The sequence below is a fragment of the Ascaphus truei genome, chromosome 8 (genome assembly GCF_040206685.1).
Source record: "Ascaphus truei isolate aAscTru1 chromosome 8, aAscTru1.hap1, whole genome shotgun sequence".
Classification (NCBI taxonomy): domain Eukaryota; kingdom Metazoa; phylum Chordata; class Amphibia; order Anura; family Ascaphidae; genus Ascaphus; species Ascaphus truei.
The window spans coordinates 12,650,620-12,674,976 of record NC_134490.1 but is presented as its reverse complement, the minus strand read 5'-3'; the positions used below and the strand labels follow the sequence as shown (position 1 = coordinate 12,674,976).

Genomic DNA, 24,357 nt, shown 5'->3' with positions numbered 1-24,357 from the left:
TTCATTTTCAGCAAATGCCGCAGCGGCACTACCCCAATTCAATTGACTGAGCTACCTGTGCTGAAGCTGGAATATCCCTAAAACCTGACAAGTTGGTGGCCCTTGTGGACTGGAGTTGTCCACCCCTGTGCCATTGTGTTCCGGAGAACTCTGGTCAGAGACACGTGTAAAGGAGCACACCGCTAATATTCAGCCATACGGATCCAGTCTGGTATGGTGGAAAAGAAAATGGCAGCTGGCATATTATGAACCGTCCATCCTGACACAGGAATGCCTTAGGTGGAATACTGATGATAAAATCACCCATTACACAGCAGATACATATTTTAACTGTGAGTTATTGTACTTGGATATTAATATAAATCGATTATTATACTTCTTCTTTTATGTTTTTTTTTTATTTTGGGGGGAATTTTGATTTCTGACACACCTCTAAGATTGTAACGGTACAGGTAGGCTAAACCATTACATTTTCAGAGAGATGCTAGCAATCTTTTAGTAATTACTAATGAATGATGAATAGATTTACAGTAATTAGCACAGATCTTGAAACTCAAGGGGGCTTATTCTGTAAGCTCTGCTAGCGCTAAACCATACGATCTGCACGGAAAGCCGCATTCAAGTCAATGGGTCTTTCTGTGCAGTTCGCACGGTTCAGCGCTAATGGAGCTCACAGAATAAGCCACAAGGAGTTATTTACAAGTATGAAAAAGTGTTACATATACTAAAAATTATATAGAATGCTTATCTTTTTGCTGACTTTTCCCCAGTATGATTTAGTAAATGTTTATTTAAGTTCCCTTATTTGTTGTCCATATTGTTATTGAGCTCTACCTCCCTCTGCTTTTTAGATCAATCTCTAACCAGCAGTAAAAAGCAGCCCAAACTCATGTCTTAACCAGCAGATTTGTAACATTGGCACCAGTTTTTATAAATGGTGCATGTCCCTCAATGGGCCAGATCCACTAAGCTTGATTAGATCAGGACTCCTAATTACCTAACACAGGTAGGGACATTATACTGTATACCCTGCATGACCATGGTATGTATTCTCACAATAGGGAATTTGCTGAAGTGGAGATAGAGGAAAGGGAAATACTGTGGGGATAGAATGTGATGTTATTCAAACTATGCCTAACGGCGGCATCACATCCATGCAGACTCTGCTATATCCCTATTTTAAGTGTCTCGATAGGAGTCACACCAAGTGTAGGTATGACCGAACTCAGGGGTGCTCAACTCCAGTCCCCAAGCCCCCCGCCCCCCCCAACAAGGCAGGTTTTCAGGATATCCCAGCTTCAGCACAGGTGGCTCAAGGCTGAGCCTCTGATTGAGCCACCTGTGCTAAAGCAGGGGCTGATTGAGCCAACATATGCTGAAGCTGGGACTGATTGAGCCACCTATGCTGAAGCTGGGACTGACTGGCCACCTGTGCTGAAGCTGGGACTGATTGAGCCACCGTTGCTGAAATAGGGATATCATAAAAACCTGACCTGTTGGGGGTCTGGGGGGGATTTGAGGACTAAATAACGCAACTTTAAGTCCGCACATTAACCAACAAGGACTTAAATGGATATGCAATGTGATGATAATGCCACATTTTCCATATTATTTGCATGTGATTATTACTGATATCTGTTATACAGTAGTTACAGCAACACTCCTAAATGGTGAGAATATAGGTTAATGGTATATTATTGTAGCCCTGGGAAGTTTTGGGGCTATAGTTCTTTCTCCTCCTGACAGTAATACTTAGTAAGGGTATGTTTGCCAGGAGTAATCATGGGTTCTCCCCACTCACTGCAGCTCTCTGAGTCAGATGAGGCAGTGCAGTTCTGTCTGTGTCCAATAAGGGACAGGGGCGGGCTCTTGCTGAATGTGATTTAGGGAGAAGCACTTCCTGATTTAGATTAGTTGCTCCTACCTTGAGAGGAGCTCAGTCACCAAACCCAGTTGTGCAGGGCTCTGCCAATCTGTGGGCCCTCCCTAAGGGGAGAGGCGGGTAGATTGTTCCCACTACTCTGATAGGGGGTAGTGGAAGAGCTAGGCCTGCTTCCAGGGCCCTGACTGGGAGTGTAAGGCAAGGTCCATCCTGCAGGAGAACTCCTGTGTTCCTGTACTGCTGTGTATGCTGCTCCAGTATATGCTGTTGGTGCAATAAAGTGTTCCTGATTATAAGAAGCGGTTTTGAGACTGGAATCTCTTATCCCTGAGGGGGACGTTCTATTCCAGGGATTCCACCCCATATCCTGGGGCCTGCAAAAGATGGAGGCGCTGTCACCGTGAGTACGTACTGGGTATGTCCCAGAAGCCTGACCTGTACTTCCCCATATCATCGCGGAAGACTCAGGAGTCCTGTAAGCCAGCAGGTGCACCACACTACATTACATGTAACATGGGTCAGTTTCCTCACGTAAGGGGCCAATGTGAGATTGGGGGGGGGGGGGGGGGAAACACCGTTACATTATTATCCTGTGAGGATGCACTGATTGTGTGGACGTGACATTACGTTAATACAATTGTAGCTCACTTCATGGTGCTTTGTTGATCTGGGCCTACAGGTATATGTCTTACCTGTAAACACAGCACAGCATTCCCAAACACAAATGGCTGCTGGTTCTCAGAGCACCAAACGAAAAACATGGCTAGTAAATAGGAACTCAAACTAAAAAAAAAAAAATAGAAATCACAGAATAGGGTTTTTTTCTACTAAGAGAACATACTGTATTTATGCAGAGTGAATTACCCCACATGCGACTTTATAAGTGCTTTAGTGTCGAGCAGCTTGCAAACAACTGGCATGAGACTATTTCTGTTGTTGTCATTTTGACTAAATGTCATAGCTGAGGAGAACCACCAAGTGTTCGCTGATCCTGCACAAACGGAGAGGAAAGTGCTATTAAAAACACACACTTTTTTTGCGAAAAGTTTGTAAAAATGAATTGTAAAGAAGTTGATCCTTGTTCGTAAGACAATGCTAGACTCTCTAAAGCAAAATAGCTACACGTTTTATTAACGATCGGCTATATACAGATGCAGTCTCCGGGTCCGACCTGCGCTCCAGGGACGCTCCTTGTGTTTTCCGCCGGCGGCCCGCGGGGGATTTTGTGCCCCCCTCACGGCACACGTTCACCAGCTACTGCTTGTAGAAACCCGGGTGAAGAACGTGGCTTTCGTGTGCGGGGGAGCCACACAGAGGGTGAGACCAAACGAGAAAGGGCATCTGTTTTTTGACCAAAGTCACAAAGTGCTGGTGACTGTCCGTCCACAGTGGAAATCTAAACCTTTTACCTATTATTAGATGAAACATGGGCTACTTAGAATTAATTTCCAATATATTTTACAGCCCTTTATCTCTTCTGCGCAAACATTTCCATTCTTCTACCATGAAAAAAGCTTTGATCTGCGGTTCAGCCCTAGTTCTTATTGCCATGTTTATTATAGGGTAGCAGGCTGTGAGAGTATCATGCCCACACATTCCTCCCTCATCATCTTCTCTTCTACCAATGCCAATTAAAGAGGTACTGCTCTTACATCTGCAGGACTCTATGGTCTTAATTATGGCTATGCGCCCTGATCCCATAAAGAAAATCTAATTTATTGCCAGACTCTCGACACTCAGACCTCAATAGTCTTCATTAAAGTCACAATCATTCCATGAAAAACAAATTGGGGTGGTCAAACAGCCTAGAGATCTCACACATGTAAGAACTTGATCCTTCACAGCTAACATTTTGTAAGTAATTGAGAAAAAGGGGGAGAAAAGCACTACTGGTAAGATACTGGCCATTGGAGTGGTACATGGCTATGATTAATATCCCTTCTTTATAACTTTAGACAATTCCCTAACTACAGTATCCTTGTTAGCCTAATCGAAGACTGAAACCTCTTTAGTATAGAAATTGCTGTACTATAAATATATACTATGGGATATATTGATACTATGTATATGTACTGTATATATTTCCAATCGACAGTGCTTTATCTCAGCACATACTGTAGCCCCGAAACACACATTGGAGAACTCTGATATTTATAAAACACTGAACCAAAGTCACTATTTGCGGTCTAACCTCAATAAACATCAACTGTGACATACCTTAGTTCTTATCACATAGGCAGCCAGGCAGACAATACAGAAGTCCAACAGGCAGAACTGGCAGGTTATTTGTAAATGGTCCAAGCTGGACTACAGTGCATCACAATTAGAACATATTAATTTTTGACTGTATAAAAATAGCTAATGTGGTACTGAACAACATATACTATGTTCATTTTTTCATGGAGGGAGGTATCCCAAATTATGAGGAACTACTTAATAGCACTCCATATACAATTTTATTTTGAGATTCCATACTTGCTTAGTAAGTTTCATAAGGTACTATATACTGCATTATAAGTATTTTCTTAAGGAGTTTGAACATGTGGTCCCTAATCAAGGAAATTAAGGTTCAGAAAAGATGGAAGCTGGAATATCAAATGGTGAAAATATGCACACTACACTCAGTGAGCCAAGTGGTTTTTTCTGGCATCAAATTCTTTGTTTGTATGGTACAGTATGTTTCTATATTTCACAAGCAATTAGATCAACTTGATTAAATACAAATGAATTTGGCAAGGTCAGAATTCAAACTATGCTTTGATGTTCAATTAAAATATGTGGAAGTTTCACTAAATATCTCCACCTGATTTATGATGCATCAATTCATATTCTGATAGGATGATTTCAGATGTAATACGAGAAGAAAATAATTGTATTGTAAAATGACGCTGATTTTCCTGTGAAAGTATATAGCCCTTGCTGCATGTTGTCACATCGTTGTCTCCATATTAAAGAAGGGCAGAGTTTGATAAAAAGAGAAAAATCTTGTCGATACTATTGTACATCCAAGCAACAAATATTAAATGATGATGTAGCGCACATTGGTACTGTACTAGTAATAATAATAAACAATCATTAATAATGGAGATAAAAATATAGTTTTATTAAACTGGTAAACCCATAGATAGAAATATATTTTTATACCTTTGATCTCTGCAAAGGTTTTTTTTTTTTTTTTTTTTTTAACCTTTTTCAGTTCTCTGATCTTTATTATCTTGTGTCAAATACAGTGCTGTTGACGGACATTGAAAATTGTAGTCTGAATTGATTGAGGGTTGGAGGATATATTTGTCTGTACTTAATATGTAGCGCACAAGACCAATATACCTATACGTTTTTGCTTTGTTGCAAAAAATGTATGAGAAAGTTCAGGACACAGTAACACAGACTCTGTTTCCCATCAAATTCCTTTTTTTTTCTCCTCTTACAAATCATTGGTTCCAACCAACCTTTCTTTGTATGTGCCACAAAAAGATGATTACAGGTTTTGCTCAACAGATTTTTCCTCTCACCTCTAACCTCTCTATTTCCCACCAAAGATATCATAGATCCTGCCAATTGTAAAGGTTAAATCAAAAGGCCACACAGCACAGTACACAGAAAATACAATTTAATAAACCAGTGATTTAACCTATAAATTGTGTGGAGATTCAATCCCAAGCCTTTTTTGTTAGAAGGTAACAGTTCAGATGTATTTTACCTTACCCTTCCCATTTTTTTTAAAAGGGTTGTTAGCTACAATGTATGTAATGCTAATACTGATTGCTTATATTTGTTCTGCCTAGATTTAAATGCAGGGCTGCAAAGTGACTACATTATTGATTGCAATTGTGGAAGTCTAAGCAATACATGAACCCAACTTAAAATAGTACGTGTGTTGAAGGACTGGCTTCCTTCTGTCCCAGTCACAGGTCTTCTTTGGCACTTCAGAAGGATCACAAGTAATTTGCTGTTTTATTTATATAGAACAAAATTTACAAAGCCATTCATACATTTTTTTTTTGTTTGTTTTACTGACTTCAAAAAAATGGGAATATTCAAAATACACTTTTACCCCACTTCATTCTTTCGTTATTTACAGATATATACAAGAAAAATGTAAGAGTTTTTATTTTAGTTGTATTAAAAAGCTTTGCAGGTCGTTGTTTTAATTATATAGATGTTCCATGACAAGGCTCAATGCCTTCTGGAATGGGTCCCCCTGGCATGGACTGGTAGGACATAGGCATTGGTGTTTTCACAGGGCTTTGACGAAATAGTCCTCCGTTTGGCGATCTGTGTTTACATTGTATTGAGGGCATGGTAGATGAGCTGCTAAGGGGCAAGGGTAAGTTACTGCTTGATACAGAGGTAAGTGTCCTCCCACCTCCGTGACCTGTCTGTTCTGACAAAAAGGTGGTCACTGAAAGTTGAGTATTCTGGTATTCCCGCACTGGCTCCAAGGTTTGACTTGATGCCATTCCACCAATCTCTAGTGCAGATATTTCAATGGATGCTGTGGAGATTTGCTTGTGAGCCATATCTTCATCAATTAAGCTGTTCATACGTCTGTGCACTTGCTCCAAGTTGACTTCTTTATCCTACAAAGATAGGAAGCAGTCAATGACGGAAAAATAGCATGCTACATGTAGGTATATTAATTTATTAATGCTGTTTTTATGAGATATTAAACAGTTAGTAAGCGCACAAAGCATTGTACAAATAGCAAACTACTGTACATGTATTTTAATATAGCAGATCCACGATAACCCAAAATAAATTGCTAGGGCTTGAGCAAAATGAAATGTTTTAATAAAAGGTGTGTGAGGAAAAAAGGACCAAACTGTTCATACCATGATATTGCCTCATACAACTCATTCTTGCATTGGAACTTTTACTTTAGTTTATTTTTTATTTATTTGCTTAGAATTGCTTTTCTCCCAGCTGGTTTACAGTCAGTATTTTTTTTTCAAATGTGTGAGCAAAGGTCCCTTGTCAACTTGAAATATGAGAACTTATAGTAAGGTTACCAGGACAGCTAAGGGAGGAATATTGACGAGGCACTTTCTCTATGTATATATTTTGATGGCATGCTAACGGTTTCAGCTAGTAGGACTTATACATTCAAAATATCACCACTCATATTGCAAGTTAATTCTAATAGACCAACATGAAAGTCTTTCAAAGTTATAGACACACACCAGCTTTTGAGACAGGCAGAGAGGGAGAGAGGGAGAGAGGGAGAGAGGGAGAGAGGGAGAGAGGGAGAGAGGGAGAGAGGGAGAGAGGGAGAGAGGGAGAGAGGGAGATTTGTTTTGGTTTAGATGCTATTTTTTTTATTGCTTATTATTCAACCACATATTATCTACAAATAACACCACAGTGTAATATATATATTACTCCAAGTTTAAGTCTCTGGACGAAACGCGTAGGAGTGGGAGCGCTAGGCAGGACCCCTGGATGATTCTCCTCAGGAGTACACGTAATTATACTGCGGACAGCTTCTGTTAGATTTTTTTCTTGCAAACATATCACCTAGCAGCAATTTACAGCTAGTAAGCCCTGGACTTTGCATAAACACTGAACACCATATGTATTAAGATGTGCTTATTGACACAAATGATATGAGATTAGCTGCCCACTCAGAGTAATATTGCTATTTATGTATATCTAAGAGATTTCATGAGCAACAATTTACACTCATACTCTGGGAGTTGCTTGGAATATTTTTTCTCACAGATTTTGCTTTTTCTCTGAGTACTGTCTTGAGTTGACAGTCACATGTTGACAGCTGCTTTCTCCCTATGTGCTGAGCTTGTTATACTCTTACTCTAGCACTTTAGGACAAGTGTTCTGTGTATCGTATACATCTGTGCTTTATATGTCCCTATGGTTAGCTATTCTATCTGCCCATGGATATAGGTGATTTTGTATTTGTTACTTTATAGGATTGGTGAGTATTGTGTTAGTTCACCCTCCTTATACACCAGCTGACTGCAGTACCCGTGTCAGGCGTCCATGCCATATTTTAATCATTCTGTACTGTTTCTTTTTTATGTCTGTGTCAGCCTAATAAATTTTATTCCTTATTGTTGGTACATCTGAGTGCTCTTTACGAGTTTCTCTCTCCCTGTTTTGTAATATAGATATATATATATATATTACATCCATACACATTGACTAGATACAGTACATGCTGTAGAATTACAATTACACAAACTGATAGTCAGAACATATTGGTTTATATAGCTTTTTATTACAATCATTGTATGCTCAAGAACAATGCTGTATAGTCCCGTGTGCCCTTGTATACGGCACTGCAAATATTGGTATGTAACTGTTATTCATTATTACACTGTGCAATATTCCTGCAATACAAAAGCAGCAGTCTATATTTTCTGGGCAATATTTCGTGAGAGTATTGGAAGAAGACTGATGCAAATTAGTTTTCTCTGGCAGAGAAGTGTTAGTGATTGTAATCATTCTAATCTGGATTTTAGAGAAAATTATGAATCAAAGTTAGTTATTTGTATTCAGAATATTCCTCTCTTGAGCTCCTCCGGCTCTCTTCCTCATTATTTAAGGTTTCAGCAGTCAGAATAGTAAGTGATAGGTACAAATATAAATATGAATACGTTACCACAACCAATTGGTTTATCCATACATCACATAATCAAACTAATCAAACTGCATCACTCCTGACATAGACATTAAAAAAGACCAGATGAAGCCTTACCATATTAAACACAGATAATACTAGAGAACTTCTAAAGGCTAAATCCAATTGGAGTATGAAGGCAGGAGCAGATAAGATAATAGTACAAACTGGAAAAAAAATTAAATGCATGTTTGCTAATGTAAGACGCCTGACAGATAAAATGGGTGAGTTTGAATTAATAGCTGCAAGGAAGCAGTATGATATCATAGGCATTACTGAAACATGGTGGGATAGAAAGTATGCAGTTAATTTAGAGGGATTTGCCCTTTTCAGAAGGATCAAGCAAATAGCAAGGGGAGGTGGAGTATGTTTATGTGTTAAACCAAATCTAAAACCTATTATACGGGAAGATGTGTATGAAGGGAATGATCAAAATGTAGAGACCTTGTACAGTAGATAGAAATTAGCAGTGGGGGTAAAAGTATAAAGAAAATAGTTGTATGGATATGCGATAAACCACCAAATATCTGTGAGATTGAGGAAGCCAAAATACTTTTGTAAATGGAGAAGGCATAAAAACTAGGTCATGTTTGCATAATGGGGGATTTTAATTATCCAGACATAAACTGGGGCAATGAGATTAGCATTACAACAAAAGAAACAGGTTTTTTGAGGTGCTTAAAGATGATTAAATGACCCAAATTATTGAGGAACCAACCAGGAGAGGGGCAATACTGGATTTGGTAATATCAAACAAGGTAGATGTAATTCAAGTCCAGGAACATTTGGGAAACAGTGATCATCATAGCATGGTCTCATTTGAAATACATGGTCAAAAACCATGTTACATGAGTTCAACGAAGACTTAACATTTTAGAAAGGCAGATTTGAATGAATTAAGGAACAATTTTCAAGGAATAAATTGGGATGATGTTTTTGCAGGGAAAAAATGAGGAAGATAAATGGTCAGTCTTTAAAACATTGTTATCAGTGGGAAATAAGTATTTCCCTTGGGTAATAAGTATAAAAGAAACAAGTCTAAACCAATGCGGCTAAATAAACAGGTAAGGGAAGAAATGGAAAATATTAGGCAGGTGTTTAGATTCCTAAAATCAGAAGGGATGAAAGCATTGTTTTAGAATTCTAAGGAATGTAACAAAAGTTGCAAAAGGGCAATCAAATTGGCAAAAAATTGCAAATTAAAAAAGATTGCAATAGAAAGTAAGTTCAACCCTAAAAAGTTCTTTAAGTATTTTAAAAGCAATAAAATTAAAAAAGAAAATATAGAACCCTTTCAGTGTGAGAAGGGCAGGCAGATTATTGGAGATAAGGAAAAGCAGAGGTATTAATCAAATTGTTTACCTCTGTGTTTACCAGGGTAGAATAAATTGTAATAATAGTGCACAGTATAAAGCCACAACCTCTATATTAATGAACAATTGGTTAACTGAGGAAAAGGTGCATAGGCAGCTTGATCAAATTAAAGTAAATAAAGCACCTGGCCCTGATGGCATACATCCAAGAGTTCTTAAGTAGCGAAGTTCAGTAATAGCCAAACCGTTACATTTAATATTCAAGGATTCCATTTCCACAGGCTCAGCACGACAAGATGGGCATAAAGCAGATGCAGTGCCTATATTTAAAAAATGAAATAGATCCCAACCGAGGAATTACAGACTTGTAAACCTAATATCAATAGTGGGGAAGCTACTTGAAGCTTTAGTACGGGACAATATTCAGGAATTCAGTACCTAACGGAAAAATACATTATTACAGGCATACCCCTCATTAACGTACGCAATAGGACCGGAGCATGTATATAAAGCGAAAATGTACTTAAAGTGAAGCACTACCTTTTTCCCACTTATCGATGCATGTACTGTACTGCAATCGTCATATACGTGCATAACTGATGTAAATAACACATTTGTAACAGGCTCTATAGTCTCCCCGCTTGCGCACAGCTTCGGTACAGGTAGGGAGCCAATATTGCTGTTCAGGACATGCTGACAGGCGCATGCGTGAACTGCTGTTTGCCTATTGGGCGACATGTACTTACTCGCGAGTGTACTTAAAGTGAGTGTCCTTAAAGTGGGGTATGCCTGTATTAATAGTCAGCATTGATTTATGAAGGATAGATCATGCAAAACTAACCTTATTAGTTTCTCTGAGGAGTAAATAGGAATTTAGACCATGGTACTGCAGTTAATGTGGTCTACTTAGACTTTGCAAAAGTGTTTGATACGGTTCCACACAAGAGGTTAGTGTAAAAAATCAAGCAAATTGGACTTGGTAAAAATAGTTACACCTGGATTGAAAATTGGTTGAAGACAACAGAAAGTTGTCATAAATGGAACTTTTTTTAGGTTGGACTATAGTTGTGAGTGGAGTACCTCAAGGATTGGTACTGGGACCCTTGCTTTTTAACTTATTAAGATAGACTGGAAACTTGGGTAGTTAAATGGCAGATACATTTAGGTTTAATACAGATAAATGTAAGGTTATGTGTTTGTAAAACAAGAATAAACAGGCAACTCACAAATTAAATGGGGTACATTAGGGGAATTCTTTATGGAGAAGGATTTAGGAGTGCTTGTAGACAGCAGGCTTACAATAGCAATAGTGCCCAAAGTCATGCAGTAGCTACAAAGGCAAACAAGATCGTATCTTGCATTAAACGGGAAATGGATGGAAGGTAAGTACACATAATTATGCCCCTCTATAAAGTAGTAAGACCACATTTTTTAATATGGAGTACAGTTTTGTGCACCGCTCCATAAAAAAGATATTATAGAACTAGAAAAAGTGCAGAAAAGAGCCCCCGCAATAATTACTGCTGCGGCACAGTTTATTCGAGCATTTGCCCGTTCTGTGCCGCAGCAGTAGCCTGGCGCGCGCCCGAGTGTGACAGGCGCGCGCCGAAGCAGCGGAAGAGCGCCCTCCGATCGGGGCGCTCTCCCTACCGCTGCCGGGTCCGCCGGGTCCCCCGGAACCCCCTGCCGCTGTCCCGCGATCGCGGGACACCAGGGCTCCCTCGGGGAGCCCCTGGACACGCGTGCAGGGGGCGCACGCTCCCGATGACGCGTGACCGCGCGTCTATGACGCGCGGCATGCCGAGGGGCGGCCACTAGCAAGCCGGGAGATTTCCCGGCTTGCGGTACCGACCACACTTCAATAAAGTGTGTCGGTAGTGTAAGTGGATGGATTATCTAATTTATGAGGAGAGGCTAGCTAAATTAGATTTGTTTACATTAGAAAAGAGGTGTCTAAGAGGGGATATGATAACTATATACAAAGATATTTGGGGACAATACAAGGAACTTTCAAAATAACTATTCATTCCAAGGGCAGTACAAACGACATGGGGTCATCCCTTTTTATTTTGGAGGAAAGGAGGTTTCACCAGCAACAAAGGAAAGGGTTCCTTACAGTAAGGGCCTGTGCATAAGATCAATTTCTGTGAATTCAACCATAGGAGAGCTAAGTACTGAATGGAGCGATATGGCAGAATTCATCAATTTCTTCAATCATGTCACTGACCTTCTGAACCAGCTGGGAGATTAATATCAGAGTCTGTACGAACGCATAACACAGAAATCCCAACTCTGAAATGAGCTGTCTTTACTATAAGTCGAAACCGAAGTGCAATCACTCTCTGAAGGTATATTCTCTCAAGCACTTTATCTGTTATCATGCGATTTTGGGCACATCAAAATGATTTTCATCTACACTTCAACATTTTCCAAGTTAAAAATGACAGCGCTCATTTTGTTCCCCAAAATTTAGCAATAGAAGGTGGAACAGATGTAGTTATGTTGTTGCATGTAAAGTCTAATCACACTGTGCACTAAAATAAAAAGTAGTAAAAAGTAAGAAGAGCTACTTCTTACAACGGCAGAAAAGCCATTCATATTTAATAAATGCAGTAGGTAGATTTCTAAATGAGCAATTCAATATTGGGGACATTCATCTAATAATATTGAAATAATATTTCCATATTTATACAGTTCAGATTAATATAGATTTGGATAATAAAGTTAGACTCTTGTTTCACACCAATTCCAATCTTTTCTAGGAATACTCGATATACAGTGGATGGATCTAAAAATGACATAACAGATTTGGAATGCAGAGAAGTTAAAAAGTAATGCACTAGAGAAATACAGATACAATGACTGTGAAGCAGTCATATTCAATTACGACCCGTATGTGGACTAATCATTTGCACTGTTAGAATTCAACTGAAAATAACCTTCCTTACGTGATTATGGAGAGGGTAATTTAATTCATGATTTGCCATCTACGCTCTAACCATGGTGCTATTTTATCTGTAGCAGAGAAATCGATTGCCATGCAAACAATTTTCAAGATTATTTAACACGGGGAAAGGTTTCAGTGAAATGTTCGTCACAAAGAATTGGATTTGCAGTATGAATTCACAGAAGTACCACTAGTTTTTAACTTTGTACTCTCTAATTCAGGGTTGATCAACTCCAGTGCTTAAGCTCCCTCAATAAGTCAGGTTATCAGGATATCCCAGCTTCAGCACAGGTGGCTAAATAAGTCCCTGCTTCAGCACTGGTGACTCAATCAGAGGCTCAGTCTTAGACTGGGCCTCTGATTGAGCCATCTCTGCTGAAGCTGAGATATCCTGAAAACCTGACCTGTTATGGGCGAGAGGGAGGGGGGCTTGAGGACTGGAGTTGGCCACCCCTGGTCTAGTTAGTTACATCTACAACAGTGAAGGAATTCTCCCAAACTTTTGTATTAGTAAACAGTAACAACCCTCACATATTCCTTGATCTATTATTCATATAGTAATTCCTTTTCTAAGTACTGTATAGTGCAATTTCTTTTGCTCTATTGTGTCCCAGTTTTTCAGCTTGGAGACTTGGATAAACAAACCCCATTGACACTCAATCATTTCATACTGAGTTGCACTGTGAACGCATCTTGTGACTTCAGTACCAACAGGTGATACTTAAGAAGCCTCCTATTGGTAGTCAGAATAAGTAGGGCCAGTACACTGTATTGTGCTAACAGCTTGCCATAACAATGTGGAAAGTTGCTTTCTCCAAACCCTCTAGTGATAGGGGTACAACTGTTGAATTTGGGTTATCATTCAATATTACTTATAAAAGAGTGGGCTTGTAATGGATTGCTTCCATAATTTTTGTTATATATAATTTTTTTATGTTGCATGTTTTACAGTATACCGTATTGTTTGTACTTTTCTGAAATGTACCATATACATGCGTAATATACATTTAAAAATTACATACATGTACAGTCCTCAATAATGTTCTTTTGTAGTAATACATATGATAGCAGTATTCATTCTTTTTCTATTTTTTTTTTTTTAGCAAATGCTCTATCTGATTAGTGCCTTTTGTTTCGGAGTGAACTGAAGGTATCTAAATTTATAGCAAAGCAAAAAATGTCAAGGTTGTTCCTAGCTGACTGTGCTAAACCTAATAGGTGTAAAGCACCATGTGTTATTTATTGTCTCACTGTAGAGAACAAAATACATTGTCAGTAATCATTAAAGATGACTGCAAGTTGTAACAACTGATACTGTACATGAGCCAGCTGGAGAGAGAATTGCTATCCAGATGCTGCAGCGGAATGCTATTGTTCTCTTAATGGGGCAACTGGGTTAGGTTCTTGCCAGATTTTACACAACAGTTGTAGTTGTCGAAGGGTCAGTGGAACTATTAATGCTAATCTAGAGCCAGCGGTTGTAAAATTGTGTACATAAGTGGGACTTCCATTATAAAAGTTCAATTACATGGATCATAAGAATGTTTATGAAATGATTGATCTTAGGTTATACAGAACAGTTTGACAGCGTATACAGTATTCCTTAACATATGTCTTTTTTTTAATGTGTATATTTTTCCTCCAGTGCTACTAGCCAGAAAACAACTTGTTATAACTTTATATATCGCTGTCATTTAATAGTGAGTCATAGTACTTTGACAAACTACTAAACTATGTAACAAACTGAATTTATGCATAAATTCTTCTCTTACTTATCAATTTGTAATTACGGTTATTTCTACAGCATCGTGGATGCATTGATATTTAGTATTGTAAAAAAACTTGCTCTGCGCTTGTCTGAGGTTTACTCCAACTCAAAAGTGGTGGAGTTTTTTTGCCTCAGGGTTCAGGAAAAGGGAGAGAAAAAAATAATAGCCCCGTACACAACCTCAGATACTGCACGTCCCATTACCATATGTGCACCCTGTGACCCCTTCCTAACTTCTCATCTCTTGGTGCTCCATGCAGGTACAAAAAGGTTACATGGTTCAAAAACAATGTTGATTAATCCCAAGGCAAAGTGTATCATCCACTTTTGGGCAATACAATGCACGTTTGGTACCTGAGGGGAACGCTTTACAAACCACACAGATCTTTTTCCAGGAATACTTTGTCAGTTTTATTTTGTTGAGCTCACCCTTTGGCATTTAACCATCAGAGATAAACAAGAGAGGTGTCCCTCAGTGTGCAGGTCTCCATATGTGCTTGGTGGTGATTAGGTTGTGATATTGATTTGCAGTGAGGGTCAGGATCTACAACTATTGCATGATTCATATATAATTCTAAGGAAAATATACATTAATGCACGTAAGTGTGTAGTCATACTCTGCATAGGTTTATACCACACCATGTTCATTTTAATTGCCAATGTCAAACTTCTGCCTGGGCGATTCTATAAAACAAAGCAATACATTGACATGCACAAGCTTAAACTTCTTCACAATTACTTTCTTCAGTTGAACGTTAGTGTTTTTTTTAGAAACATCTGCTGAACAAAAGAAAATCTGTCTGGAAGGTTAGCTTGTTAACAAGTTTAATTGATGGAAATGGATGTTTGCTTTATGCATGACAACATTCAGCATGGTCTTACTGTGCTCACGATTTGCTTTTTATATTTGTTACTGTTTTCTTTGCTCTTAAAAATGCTCCGGAGTCTCAATTACTTGATACATTTAAATAGAAATGTCTGTAATAATTATTTTTTTCTTAACAAATGTATATATACAGTATTACTTTCAATTGCTTTAGACTGTGCAACTGAATTGAATTTTACTGCCAGTGACTAAAGAGTCTAAAAATAAGATGGTTAAGTTGAGCCAATGACGTAAATTATCCACATGGGTGGCTACTTCTCTCTCTATTAATCATTTTGCATTAAGCATATTTATGTAATATTTTGCATGCACTGGTGCAACAAGTGCCCTGCTTTATCATTCTAAAGACAGGAAACTGAACTGTGAATCTGCTTAAACCTATAAGCATGAAACACATACACTGTTGTATCTGTCACTGTCAGAGCACATTTCCATTATATGTAGGGATATGCATTATTGGTGCCTATATACATATACCCCAGGCCAGAGAACCCTTTAGAAAAGTGCTGCAAGTTGTCATTGCATAACTAAATCTACTATCTATGTTACTGCTGCCAATGATGCATGTCCCTAAGGTACCTTTTATATAATAAGAATAGTAGTTATGGACCTCTTTTGGTGATTCCTGGCGACAGCGATTGCTGTTCCACCATAATTCCAGTGCTGCAACTAGGCACGCAAGAAGAAGACCTATTGCCAGAATGCAGAAGACTCCTGCAAAGCTGTGCAGCTTGAGTGCCTTCCCATCTGTCTGTGCATTGGTGTGACTGTTTAGATCACAGCGTCCCATCCGTGGCCACCACTTCTGTTTTAGAACATCTAAGTCACCAGTGTCTTGGAACTCCAGGATTCTGTAAGACAATAAACCCATTTACAAGAAAGGATATTACGTGTGAGCTATTGGTATAGAAATGTATGACAGATTAAAAATAGAGAACATACTTACTAATTGGTGCTAAGCCTTAAAGTACCTGTGATAGTTTTATGGCTTAGCACGGTTTAGTAAATATGGGCCAAAATGTCCCTCTATGTCTGTCCATACCCCATCTGAATGTAAAACATTTAATCCAACAGAATTCCCAAATTTGTATTTCAATTTCCTGATTTTTTTTAGGTTTAATTGCGCTTCCATGTGAACTACTATAATGATACAACAATAGATTAGCAGTATCTATTGTGAAAGAAAAAAAGAATTGCGTTTCAGTAGTCAATAACTGGGATACACTGAACTTTTACCAGTTACTGAACTGGTGTGTGTGTGTGTGTGTGTGTGTGTGTGTGTGTGTGTGTGTGTGTGTGTGTGTGTGTGTGTGTGTGTGTGTGTGTGTGTGTGTGTGTGTGTGTGTGTGTGTATAGAAAAGCTGTAAGTTATCTTTCCCCATTTGAATAATGGATACTTGTGATTCTATTTACTTTACAAATTCATATGCATACAGTATCTCAGTCTGAGTGTAAATACTGTCTTTATATTCATCTTTCAGCACATCATACTAACATTTAGTTAGGAGCATATTTTACACTCCAGTGACACAACTGATACTCTGTAGTCTTGTGCCAGCTGCTATGCTTTTGGGGATTCAAATTGATTTTAGTATGTTGGATACAGAGAAATGAATTTACATAAGGAGGGTGACAACCGCAGGATAAAAGAAGCAGTTGAAAAAAAATACAGAATTTATAGCAAGTGGGTGACTGGAGAGAGCAAACTGTAATTGGCAAATTCTTTCCTTAAGTAGACCATGAAATTGACTGTGCATACAGTATTGTGGAAATAGACCATGACTAATTTTAAGGTTTTTTCACTGGTTAGGACCTTGTAGAAAAAGAACAACTATTGCATTTATTTGGGATCAAGTTGGAGTTGAAGTCAGAATAACTGCTGGAGCTGCTGGGGGAATCCGCGGAGTCCTAACCGCAGCACCACTGGGATATATCTCTGTACAGGGTCACACGTGGAAGATCTGGCCCCCTACAGGCAGCCTTGACTTGTACGGTCCATGGACCTGCAATGTTTTGCTTCTTTTCGTGTAGCACCGGTGAGGGTGAGTCTGGCTACATCTGCATATAACTTACTGACTATTTAAACTGTCGCCAATCCTTATTGGTTCCCTTTTTTTTAAAACAGAATCAATGAAGTTCCACTTAAAAAATATATTGATATATTCCTGAAACATTTAATGTCCATAATTTCAGTCCAATTAGGTGGACCTCGTAAAAACTCCATTCCTCCCTAATAACAGATAACAGAAAGGGATATTGGACGTTCCATTTAATTCAATCAACACATATTTAGATCATTAATAAAATGTAAGTACAGTATGATGAAATAAGCAAATTGTTGCAGGTAGCACAGCAGTTACAATGTATCATTACACCAACAGGCAAATATGGCAGTGGCTAATTTTTTAGTATACAGCATATTATAGTGTATTTGTTCATTGCATTCAATGTACCATCTGGATTTCCATCATATTATGAAGAAAGATACATAGGGCAGAATCGCATTTTATAGAATAAGCCACATAGGGACTAGAGTCTATTTCACATACAGTATAGTCCTAGAAACATTAACCCCGAGAAGGTTGGATGCTTTGTAGCAATGCATGTATTCCAATTCTTAAGACATTGAGTATGTACAGTACTAAAACACACACATAATTCCTGCACTCCTCCCAATATGGAGTATGCAGCTGGAAAAGAATTGGTGTGAAATTTATGTAATACACATGCAAAAATCCTGCCTACTCACTTTCCCCATAATACTAAGGGAACCTTGTTTCTGACTTTTGCCAGTTTTTAATTGCACTGAATCACAGATAACATTATGCTTCAATAATTTAACTCTTTAGGCATTTTCACATATTTCACTAAGTTTACACAAAATAAAAAAGGGAACAGTGCCGCGCTCAAGACAGTGATAAAGTGTGTGATTAAATAAAAACACTCAATGTGCAATACTAAAAAATTATATAACTTAGGACCAATATAGATGCTGTGATACAAACATTAAAATAAGAGCCTGATATTACAGTATAGTGAACTGAGGTAGCTGCTGCTATATTCCGTGGACTGGCTCCACAAACCACAAACACTAAATGAAAACAAAAGAAAAAACAGAGCAAAACCTCATGGTGTAGTATTAAAAATAGTGGTGAAACCCAATGATTTAGACCGGCGCTAGAAAAAAAGTGCAGTGATAAAGTGATAAATTCACATAATAGAAGAAGTGTAACTAAAACGATTTCTCAACCTTCCTATGGGGAATATGTACAGATTCCCCTCAAGTAGAGTGGACGCAGGTGGTTGGAAGGGAGCAATTGTTGCAGGAACACCCCAAAAATAAAATACAAAAAAATGATTGTGCAGTATATTATGATATTAGAGACAGAGGGAAATCTTGGCTCTATAGATTGCCTACTTACAACAAGTAGGTAGAAAAACAGCGTATGGATAGACCAGAATGTATATTGCAGACCGCAATTTGCAGGATCCCAAACGACTGGAGGTGAAGGAGATCTCACTCAGGTCGGGGTACCACAGGATAAACAGAGAAAGACCATGGTGCAGATCAAACAAATCAGTTTATGGTTTAAAAACAGAATAGGAAATGTACTTACAATAAGTACATGTAAAATGTACACATAGCGTTTACTTTTGAGGTATAACGAGCGTCAGTAGAGGAACCTCTGGCTGTTGCAACTCCTGGTGATCCTTGTCGGATCGCGATGAATGGCGTCTGACGTCACTTCCGGCGCATGGGTGACGTCTTCCGGTCCGGAACACACAGGGGCTGGCAGCAACAAAGGAACCGCAAACTCGGCACCTTCACCTTCCAGGCAGCTGTGCACGCTGCAGGAGTCTTGGAAATAGCTCTACGCGTTTCGCTGTGTAGACCACAGCTTCCTCAGGAGCAAGTCCTTGTTGCTGCTAGCCCCTGTGTGTTCCGGACCGGAAGACGTCACACTTGCGCCGGAAGTGACGTCAGACACCATTCATCGCGATCCGACAAGGATCACCAGGAGCTGCAACAGCCAGAGGTTCCTCTACTGACGCTCGTTATACCTCAAAAGTAAACGCTATGTGTACATTTTACATGTACTTATTGTAAGTACATTTCCTATTCCGTTTTTAAACCATAAACTGATTTGTTTGATCTGCACCATGGTCTTTCTCTGTTTATCCTGTGGTACCCCTACCTGAGGGAGATCTCCTTCACCTCCAGTCGTTTGGGATCCTGCAAATTGCGGTCTGTAATATACATTCTGGTCTATCCATACGCTGTTTTTCTACCTACTTGTTGTAAGTAGGCAATCTATAGAGCCAATATTTCCCTCTGTCTCTAATATCATAATAAACTGCACAATCATTTTTTTGTATTTTATTTTTGGGGTGTTCCTGCAACCATTGCTCCCTTCCAACCACCTGCGTCCACCGTAGTATTAAAAATTTAAATGAATATTGGGACAGCAGGTGAGTATCTCAGGTACATCAATTTAGATCATATAAACCATGGCATGTTATGGAAATGTTAACACATCAGCACACCAGCACAGCACACAACGGTCAGCAAATCGAAGAGGCAGGACTCTCTCTCTCTCACAGGGAGCCGTCTTTGGAACCTCAGCGGAAGTACAGATCATCAGGTAAGGAGGGAATATCCACTTTAATCCTTAGCAGCTCTGATGCTCACTGGATGCGTGTATCCGATTCGCGGCAGACCTCTGATGAGGTCACTGAGGTTCCGTCGCGTCTCCTACCGGAAAGGGCTGGGACCCGACGGAACCTCGGTGACGTCATCAGAGGTCTGCCGCGAGTCGGATACATGCACCCAGTGAGCATCAGAGCTGCTAAGAATTAAAGTGGATATTCCCTCCTTACCTGATGATCTGTACTTCAGCTGAGGTTCCAAAGATGGCTCCCTGTGAGAGAGAGAGACCTGCCTCTTCGATCTGCTGACCGTTGTGTGCTGTGCTGGTGTGCTGATGTGGTAACATGTCCATAACATGCCATGCTTTTATATGATCTAAATTGATGTACATGAGATACTCACCTGCTGTCCCAATATTAATTTATATTTTTAATACTACACCATGAGGTTTTACACAAAATAATATACATTTAGTGTAGGTACCAGCTGATATGGAGTTTACCTTGACTGGGTTAGCAGGATTGAATCAGCTAAAAGACTCATTTGTTATTAGACTTAGGATCAAAATGTAGAAGTTTACTAATAAATTGCAGGCCAATTTGGGAGGAGCGCTGGCTTTCTGTATTTGTTTTCCATTGAATGAGTGCTATGTTGTTTGCTTGTGTTTTTTATACAAGAAGTTAATAATGGTTGAATAGACTTTTACCAAAAGGCACATGTTGCACATATAACATATGTTGTACATATAATAGGGTATGTCCCATTGTCCCTTTCTTTCCCCACATCTATGTAAGTCCTGTTAAGTTCCAGGCAGTAGTGGGTTAATCTGTGGGCCAGTGATCCCCCCTTCTGCTATTCTAGAAAGTGAAGGAAGAGAGGTGGTGACTCATGGCCTGTGTACATTGGAGGTGGGTACAGTCCAAGAGCCCGCCCCTTCCAGAGCTTTCTTAGGAGGAGCATTAAAGTTAGAAGACAGTCTGATCCTGGTCCCCATGGAGAGTGGGAGGCTGTCAGTCTTCCCCATTGGGGGAAAGCAGGCCCACTCTAGGCTGGATGTCCTAGAGACCATCCAGACCAGAACCCCACACTATCAGGGCAGCACCATATAGAGGTCCTGTGACTTCAGAAACCATGCTGTGCTATGAAGAGCTGCTGCAGCTATGATATGCAATAAAATCCTGTTTTACCATACCCCTGCCTGGTGTCAGTTTCTGGGCAGGAGGGTTAAGGAATGCAGTGATGGGGACTGACACCCAAACATTATGGGTCTCATCACAGCTGGAGGCGCTAAAACCAACCACAAGAAGAACCCAGAGATCTGTCGAAGCCTATCCTGTTACAAACTAGCAGACACCTCAGTACTTCTGCATCCTACAGGTATGGCACCACGCACCTGGTAATATGCCTATCTCCCCAGCGCTGGTCCCTATGTGAGATTGGGGAGCAGGGGGGGGAAATTGTGTTACATACAGTATGTTGAGATGTGGGGCCATATGAACCATGAAGTACTGAGCTCTATGATACTCCACGGCCTATTTAATTGAATGAGCCATGTAATGGTGTATTGCTTAGCACAGCATAGTAAATATGCCTGATGATGCCTCTAAAAAGATGCATATGTTCAGTTGACAGTCTTGGCATACGTATTGTGTGGCAAAGTGTACATTGATCATTTTGGATTTCACAGACCTTTTGCCATCTTGGATTTGGGCCAATGCCCTTTCACCTCAGTGGGAATATTATTAAATTTTGTTCAGTCTATGAATCTAATAAAAGAGAAAAGGGAAGGGTTACAGGTCGAAGCTTTGGCGAACCTGCACCAGGCCTTAGGCACAATCCTACTTACATTTTAGGGATAGCAAAAGACTGAGAAGCTGAAGTGAACATTGCTTACATCAAGTAAACAGTATTAGAAATGAATAGGGACGAGGAGACTAGCTAACAAGCTACAGCTAAAAGAAATCATGACAACAAAATGCCAAGAAATGTGCCTCCAACCAATAATTAAAAGAGAAATAAGGGCAGAATATTGATTTTACCTCTAACTGTCTAGACAGTTTGCAGGGGATTTACAAAATATATATAAATTGTATTCCCATTGTGGGAAATAAGCTTTGCTAGGACACCAGCTGGCATACTCAGGGAGAAACTAAACATTGCAGAACATGGATTTGTCCACTGAGTAAATACCGTATGATGAATGCGAAGCTCTGACAAAAGACACTTGTGCTTAATGAGATAAAAGGAACTGCTACAAGACCTAACTTTTTAGCTTCAGATTGAAACTCTACTTGTCACATCGTTCTCAATGTTTACCATAAGTGCTAGTTTCAATTAGCGTCTGAGCAGGGGTGCTCAACTCCAGTCCTCAAGACCCCCCAACAGGTCAGGATTTCAGGATATCCCTGCTTCAGCACAGGTGGCTCAATCAGTGGCTCAGTCTACAACTGAGCCACTGAATGAGCCACTTGTGGTGAAGCAGACTACAACTGAGCCACTGATTGAGCCACCTGTGCTGAAGCAGGGATATCCTGAAAACCTGTTGGGGGTCGAGGACTGGAGTTGAGAACCCCTTCTCTAGAGTTTTACAGCCTTTGGACAAGATGCAAAGAAATGTAAATTTGTATCTTATACTCATACTGTCACACATTGGTTCTTAACAAACTTAGAAACTTTAATTAGGAGTTTCAGTATACATATTGTCAATTACTATGTTTACAGATTATAATTTTTATTAGTATCTCTGATTCCTTTATCGCTTCAAAATAATATATATATTTTTAACTTACCTGAACCAGGGTTTTTTTTTTTTTTTAGCTGATCTGCGGTCCCCCAATCTGTGGAGACCACCCACTTTTCAAGATATTAGAGGTTTTTGTGTCAGTGTAAAACACACAAACTACAAATATGGTAATTTTACCTGGTGGACAAAACTGCTCCTAATTTGGAAATCAGGGGATCACTGGTCACATCCAGGGGACCCTTCTGTTTAGGTAAGTGAAAAAAATAAAGTAGTTTTATCCCTTAGGCTTCCCTTATGCTGTTCCCGGAATGCTAGGGGCCATTATGATATTCAGGGAATGTCATGCTATTAATGCTCATATTATCCATCAATCAATTTGTTTTAGTGTCGCCTACCCGAGAGTTCTGTAATGTGGATCAATTTTGTGAGCAATTGAGGCTACAGCCCAAAAGCTTTACAGGAGGGGTTAGAGATTGTGTTCACAGATCCCCTCCTCCATTTCCGTTCATGTCACTGGAAGCTGGTCGTGATCGCATGATCAAGGTCCCAGTACAGCGACTGCACTCGGATGCCAGCAGTTTTCAAAAGATGGAAGTCTGTATTTCACAATGCATTATTGGAACATAATATATAGATGTATAGAGCAAATTTCCAACAAGAGCCTTTGAAAACTTTCTTCGAGCATTACAGTCCTCTCTCCAAGGTACTGTAATATACATAGCCAGATACTTTAGGAGAGCACGAATGTGGTTAGAAAAGGATTGTTATAGTATAAACCTCCTGCTGTGCTGTTTCAAAAACAAATGTAAAACTGTTAGCAAAATAATCTTTTCTAGAACAAAAGGCTTAAGGGACCAATTCAAGCAATGTCCTACGTGTTTTTTTTTTTAACAAACATAAATGAGTTCTGTAGTATTAGATAACACTTACTACCTTTTTTATTTTGAAACGCTTAATGCCATTTTAATGAGTTTTAATATACTAAGAATCTTATGATTTCTATAGCAGGGTTTAGCACCGTTCCCCAGCAGTGCAAGGTCTTTGTAACACTTTCCTGTTTGTGATCATTTGAATGAATACATTGTAGCTGCTGAGTTACACTGAGTGAAGGATTGATTTGAAACTGAAAGGCAGCTATTTAATGAACTCTGGGAAACAGGATTTTGCTGATCGATTACGGTAGAACCAATCGACCAGCAGCTTAGGTCATTAGTTTTCAATAAAGGTAATCAAAGGTTGCATATATTAAAAAAAAATATATATATATATATATATATATTATATATATATATTTATTTTGAAATGCTTGGATTGCCTCTGAAAGGAGTACCAGTTAAGAAAATAATGTTTCCACAATAATTTGTAGCCTGCAGTCCAATAATGTGGCAAAAAAAGAGATACTGCCCTTTTAATTAAAATGACATTCTTATGTTAATTTATGGGTCCATAGCTCATGGGATTAGGACAGGAGCTCACCCTGATGTACAACAATCAAGTTCTTTTTCTATGCAGTGAGTTGTATAAGGAATGTTG

General features: G+C 39.2%; 1 protein-coding gene and 1 long non-coding RNA gene across 3 annotated transcripts in view; one reads left to right on the top strand and one right to left on the bottom strand.

Moving 5' to 3' along the window:
• The first annotated feature begins 1,913 nt into the window (after nucleotides 1-1,913).
• On the top strand, nucleotides 1,914-23,135 carry LOC142501140 (uncharacterized). The gene is made up of 3 exons (XR_012803432.1): nucleotides 1,914-2,282; nucleotides 17,244-17,475; nucleotides 22,899-23,135. It is a non-coding gene; the product is annotated as an uncharacterized LOC142501140 (long non-coding RNA).
• Nucleotides 5,080-24,357, bottom strand: part of GRID1 (glutamate ionotropic receptor delta type subunit 1) — a 661,414-nt gene continuing 642,136 nt past the window's right edge. The window contains exons 15-16 of one of the 2 annotated variants that reach the window (XM_075610565.1): nucleotides 16,044-16,284; nucleotides 5,080-6,462 (exon numbers count right to left, since the gene is read on the bottom strand). In XM_075610565.1, the coding sequence (XP_075466680.1) occupies nucleotides 6,034-6,462; nucleotides 16,044-16,284 (670 nt within the window). In that variant the 3' untranslated portion in view covers nucleotides 5,080-6,033. Of the gene's footprint in view, nucleotides 6,463-16,012; nucleotides 16,285-24,357 lie in introns of both variants that reach the window. The other variant, XM_075610566.1, reaches the window with a different exon arrangement.